A 6,365-nucleotide genomic window follows, 5' to 3' on the forward strand; every position below is an offset into this window, starting at 1 on the left:
CTGGACATGAGCTCTAGTAGACACAGAAAAAGAACAGGTGAAGTGTATTGTTCGTAATGAAAAGAAAGATGAGAATAATTTAGAAATAACAAACATTATAGACATAATAAGGCTCTATAACTATAATATCGATAATTGTACTCCATAAGTATAGTTTTGTTTGCTATGAAGGCTACAATTTGTATATTTTTCCCTGTTTGTATATTTTGCTTGCGAATATACAAATAGGGTAAGTATATACAAATTCTGTATTTATACATTAAGAAATTTTTTTCATAACTGTCTGTATATTTCGCTTGCCAATATACAAACATGGTAATTTATTATAATTTTTTTCGTAAATCGTATAAAATAGCTACGGTAAGCATATACAAAATTCTGGACTTATATAATAAGGAACCAATCTGTAGCCGGGAGCTATAATTTTCTTAAGTTGTAACTATAGTATCTAATATAGGCTAAATATTTGTTCTTCTTCATAATTTTCCCAAAAAATATATCACTACTTTGCCTCTTTGTTGAACCTTTCTCATGTGAAAATACCTGATGATCCATAACAAAAAGGCCTCATATTTTAGCTGGGCTTAAACTCTACAAAAAGAAATGGGCCAAGTTTTGGTGTGTGAAATAATTGGTTTTAATGGGTTAATTTGCACAAATAAGTTAGTTGATTTCACACTCTTGTTAATTTCATCCCCAAATTATTCACAAGTTTTGTCGAATTGGTAAATCTTGCTTGTATTTAACTATTATTCAAAACTTACTACATATTGGTATGACTTAGTGTTATTTCTTCATTTTGGCTATTTTGTTAAATTGTTCACAAGTGCTAACAGTATAAAAATGACTTGGTAGTATCTTTATTCTACAAACCTTGCTAAATTGTTCATGTATCGCGATAAATTTTGTATGACTTAGAGCTATTTTCGACCTATCTTGTTAAATTATTCACAAGTCATATCTTATTGAGTTATTCACAAGACATGATAAATTAGTATAACTTGAATCTATCTTCATTGTACCTATCTGTTTAAATACTAAATCAATATGACTAAGTACCATTTCATTCTATCTATTTTGTTAGATTTGAGTTTTTTCTTTAACCGATTAACCCTTTTTGGGATAACGATTTAGAAAATATGACTGTTTGAAATAATGATTTAGAACATTAAACGTCAGACATATTTAAAGCGCGGAGAATAGATATCAATTTTTGAACTTTAAAATAACAAAACAAAATTTTAGTAGTATGAAAACAAGGAAGACCTTGGAAAAATAAGTCACGTGCAAGCACGTGATTAATTTAAGTTGCTAATCGCATGCTTACATTTTCACTTTGATTAATAATTGTTTTATATTATTTTATTAATATATAAAATCAAAAGAAAATCAGTTTTAGAAAAATTCTATTCTATCATTATAATTAATTCTTTTTTGAAAGTGTATACAAATTTATCAGGTTCTAAAAAAGTTTTTTCTAGTGGTAAATTAATAAAATTATCCTTTGTAATTATAATTTCTTATGACTCATTTGGTTGGAAAATAATTTATCACCTAATTAGTTATCTCGAGATTAGTTATTTCAGGATTATTATCCCACCCTCAATTTTCAAAGTCAGATAGAAATAATACTACAATCTCAAAATAAGTAATTTAAAATAAGTTATAGCTAATCCACAGATTTATCTCAATCAAACATGAGATAAACATCCTAAATTGATTTCGGAATTAGTTATCTTTATCCCTCGTATCAAATGAGTTCTTAAAGTCATGTAAAAAAATGGACAACTAAGAATTGTGGTGGACTAATAAGTACAGGTTTTGGATTCGAGTCCCTTTAAGTCCGAGTCATCTTTGTTAAGGAAAACTCTACCCCAATATGAAATTTTCCGATGCGAATCCGAGCTTAGTTGAGGTGTGGGGTGGGGCTAATGGGACCCACATAAGAAGCTGTTAAATTTCTGACACAAAACTGTGATTTTTTTAATCTGACATTTCGTGTCAGTTATGTATAGAGTAGTCTCCTTCACTCACAGACATGTGACCAACCACTACAATCTTTTCTTTAATTATTTTTCAGATTTAAAAAAAATAATACTGTATACTCCTATTAATGAGAACAAATATCTTTATTAAAAAAAAAATATTAAAACGTTTGGTTGTATAAATATATATTTTCCTTATCGACGTATAGTATTGAATAAGTAGATGTAAAATATGACAGCAAAATAGAATGGAACTAAAAGTTCAGATCGAATCACATTCATTAGGTACGTTACAAATATTAAATTTGATTATTATGAAAATACGTCAAACATGTTCGATGAACAAGCAAGTTTATAATAAGATCATATTTTTTTATGGTAGTCCAAGGGATTGGTTTACTGCCAAACGATCAATCAAACTGATGGAAGTAAGGAACTTAAAATGAGATTTTGGGAGAGTAATACAAACATCATGTTGTTAGGCGAAACAATATGATATATTGGAATCCAATCGATCATATGTATGTATGTATCGACTTGGTTTTGTCTTAAACTAAGGAGGCAGCTAAGCATTTTATTCGAACAAATATAGAGTCGAAATGTATGATTTTGTGTCTATTACTAGTTCTCCGTCCGGCCTGAAAAAATCTTTGCATGTCTCCGTTACCTTTTGGGAGGCCTACGCCCTATAGAAATTGTTTGAGTCAATCATCCACTTTGGTATCATATTGAACAAAAATGATGATATTGTTCTTTTGTTGATAAATTTTTTTGATTTTTGGAAAATATCGTGATAGTCCAATAAAAAGGCAAACGACTACATTCTTTATTATAAATTTATGATTATCATGACAAGAAGTAATCAGAAGCAAAATGAAGACATTTGACCACAAATTAAAAGTTAAAAGTTTTGAGTCAAATTGTTGCACTTGACATTATCATGACATGCATGTGGGGAATTAACAAAAACATGAATTAATTTAAATAATTGTATATTTTATCTTATCTTATCTCTGTTAAATAACACCTAGAGAAACATATTAACAGGGAATATCTTGGTAGTTGTAATTAATTAATAATTAATCAAACTTACAATCTTGTTCCATTCTAAAGAAAGATACTTGTAAAAGGGCTTTCACATCAAGCCAAAATACCTCTATCATTAATTAAACTTTGTTCATCCTATACTTGTAACATAATCTTGTAGCTTTTGACCAAATAATAATAATAATATTACCCTACCTTCTAAAGAAAGTTAAGATTATAGCTAAGTAGAAACTTTTTATATGTTTTATTTGAGTCGAATATTTATCGAAATGATTTTTTTACGTTCTTAAAATAGAAGTAAGGCTATATACATATCATCCTTTCCAAATTTCACCGATAAGATTATATGAAATCATGCTATTGTTGTTAGTTTTAAAACAATAAAAAATATCTAAGATTTGTTATAATTATATTATCAAGGATTTAGCGACAATAATATAATTGTTGTTATATTATATTTAGCGGCAATAATAAATGCATAGTTATAATCAACACTTTATATAAATGACGCTTAAAACAATAGCAACTCGCTAAATATTTTATGTATTGCCATTAAATCTCTCTTTTAGTGTAGTATATGCAAAAAAAAAAGTCTAAATTTGATATTCACTACATGTTTGACTCACCCAGAAATAAGATTTAAAATTTAAACTTTATAGATTCAACTTTTAAAATTCTTAACATCAAAACTATTAAAATTTGAAAATCTCAAATCACATATCTAAACACAATTTTAAAATCACGACTTCATATCACATGTTGAAATGCAAGCTTAAAAGTAAGTTTTTTTTAAAAAAAATCTCCATTCGGTGTCCGGAGTCCATAATGGAGCCCCGACTAAATACAGATTGCACACTGCAAAGCCCATTAGGAGGTGGCACCAATAGCGAACCCAGGATTTTCAATAAGGTGGTTCAAAATCTGAAAAAATAGACACATGAAGTAGCCGAAGGGAGTTCAACATCTACTATATATGTACCTAAAAAATTATTTTAACAATGTATAAATAATATAATTTTTCGCCAAAGGAGGTTCGGATGAACCCCTAACTATAAGGTGGCTCCACCACTGAGTGACACTCCCAATATAATTTTCTTCATATCCAGAGCTCAAACTCAAAACCTATAATTAAGGATAAAATTATCCTACCATCGCTTCACCACAACCCATGTTGGTAGCTTAAAAGTTACTCCCTCTGTACTGGTTTATGTAACTTACTTTCCTTTTTAATCAGTCCCAAAAGAATGTCACATTCTATATTAAGTAACAATTTGACTGTAAAATGTCTAGTTTACCTTTAATGAAATGATTTACAGCCACATAAGTTTCTATCATTCATTTTGAACCATAAATTTTAAAAGTCTTTCTTTTTTTCTTAAACTCTGTGCTGAGTCAAACTATCTTACATAAAATGGAACGGAGGGAGTAGTTTTCAAATCCTTTGAGTGTCCTCATCAAAGTCTGTAACTTTGCAGCTTTTTATCCCCTCCTTCTCTCTCACTGAACTCTTCCTGCCAAAGATACATACAAAAATGGTCCACTGAAGAACTCACTGCAAAAAAAGCTTCTTTTTTTCATCAACAACCAAACTTTAAACTTCAACAACCCTCCCCCCCAACCCCACCAATGGACTTCAAGTTGAAGCAATGGAGAAATGAATCATCAGAAGAAGAAAAATCAACAAAGTTACCAAGACTTGTTCTTGATCTCGACTCTTTTTCTTCTTGTTATTCACATTCTGATTCTGATTCTTTTGCTCTTCCATTATTTGTATCTGAACCTATCAATAAATTGTCAGCATTTGCAGATTCAACACTTACTCCCACCAAACTTCCCAGTAAGTAAATACTACTATTACTTTACTCCCTTTGTCTTTTATCTTACTCTGTTCGAATTCAAGATTTAAACTTTATGAGTTCGAAATGTGACTTTTCTATCTATTTAGTAGATTTCTTTTAACACATATCTATGTGTGAATCAAAATTATTGAATTCGGTCGAAATCAAACATTACTTTTTGTACCGTCCTTAATGAAATTTCTGACTTCTCTGTGACTTGTGTCTCTTAAAGTTTTAAGCTTTTTTATTCGTAGAAACGTATTCAAGATTTGACCTTTATGAGTTTGGATTACCATTTTGTATATACATATAGTAGATTTCTTACCACACATATTATTTGAACTATGAGTATTGAACTTGGACACTCTTAATGAAATTACTGACTTCTTCACTCCTTGTGTCTGTTAAAGTTTAGAGCTTTTTTGTTATTATGTAACATATCCATAGTTATTGTAAAGATGGATATTGAGCCTAATTCAACCCCAAAAGCTAGCTTACGAGGGGAAGATTGTTCAACTCCATATAAGGAGACCAAATTCTCATCCCTTTTCCGATGTGGGAATTCTTAACAATTATTTTATCTTCTTGTTTTGGACTATAGGTATGGGAAATGGTTACTTCAGCTTAGCTCAGTGGCAAGAACTTGAACTACAGGCTTTGATTTACAAACATATGTTAGCTGGTGCTCCTGTTCCTCATGAACTTCTTCATCTTATTAAAAAAAGTCTCATCAATTCATCTCCTTATTATAATATGCCTCAACAGTATCATCATTATCAACAAGCTAGTAAGTTTTCTTCTTTGATTTTTCCAAATTCGAATTGTTTATTACGGAGTTTAAGTAATAAATACCGTCAATGTAAACAAATTTTACACTATCAGGTCATTTTTACCTGTTGTAGACATGTAGTAGGTAACGTATTTTATTTTTAATATTTTAAGAAGCATTTTGTTTATATATCCTTTGAATGATCTGATGGTGTGCAAAGTGGAGAATACACAACAATAAGAAGTGCTAAACTAGTATACTTTTACTTTAACTACATAATCACATATTCTTGAACTTTGTATGATATATGTAGTGGCGAAGTCGTAAACAGTGAAGGGTGGTCAGATGAACAATATTTGGTTTGAAATTTATACGGTTGCATCTAGAAAGATATACCAAGTGTATATACATAAAATAAATATATATATATCAAATCTTGAATGCTCTTAACGAAATTCTTGACTTCAGCACTAGTCATACATGAATGCCAAGAACCAAAAGTTAGTAACATTTTTTTCTTTTGTAAATTATGAAGTGTTACACTCAGGGTATTGGGGAAAAACAAATATGGATCCAGAGCCAGGGAGGTGTAGGAGAACTGATGGGAAGAAATGGAGATGTTCAAGAGATGTTGTGAGTGGACATAAGTACTGTGAACGCCACGTCCATCGTGGTAAGAACCGTTCAAGAAAGCCGGTGGAAATCCCCACAACCACCGCCCCTCGT

The 6,365-nt window shown here is 30.2% G+C and overlaps 1 protein-coding gene across 1 annotated transcript; it reads left to right on the top strand.

Moving 5' to 3' along the window:
- Positions 1 to 4,493: 4,493 nt before the first annotated feature.
- LOC102596708 (growth-regulating factor 3-like) lies at positions 4,494 to 6,359 on the top strand (the record flags this gene model as incomplete). The annotated part of the gene is made up of 3 exons (XM_015306021.1): positions 4,494 to 4,869; positions 5,472 to 5,657; positions 6,175 to 6,359. Coding segments are annotated over exons 1-3 (582 nt in total), but the record flags the coding sequence as incomplete, so codon positions are not given.
- Between the last annotated feature and the right edge of the window lie 6 nt (positions 6,360 to 6,365).

The sequence above is a fragment of the Solanum tuberosum genome, unplaced genomic scaffold (assembly GCF_000226075.1).
Source record: "Solanum tuberosum cultivar DM 1-3 516 R44 unplaced genomic scaffold, SolTub_3.0 scf00021, whole genome shotgun sequence".
Lineage (NCBI taxonomy): Eukaryota > Viridiplantae > Streptophyta > Magnoliopsida > Solanales > Solanaceae > Solanum > Solanum tuberosum.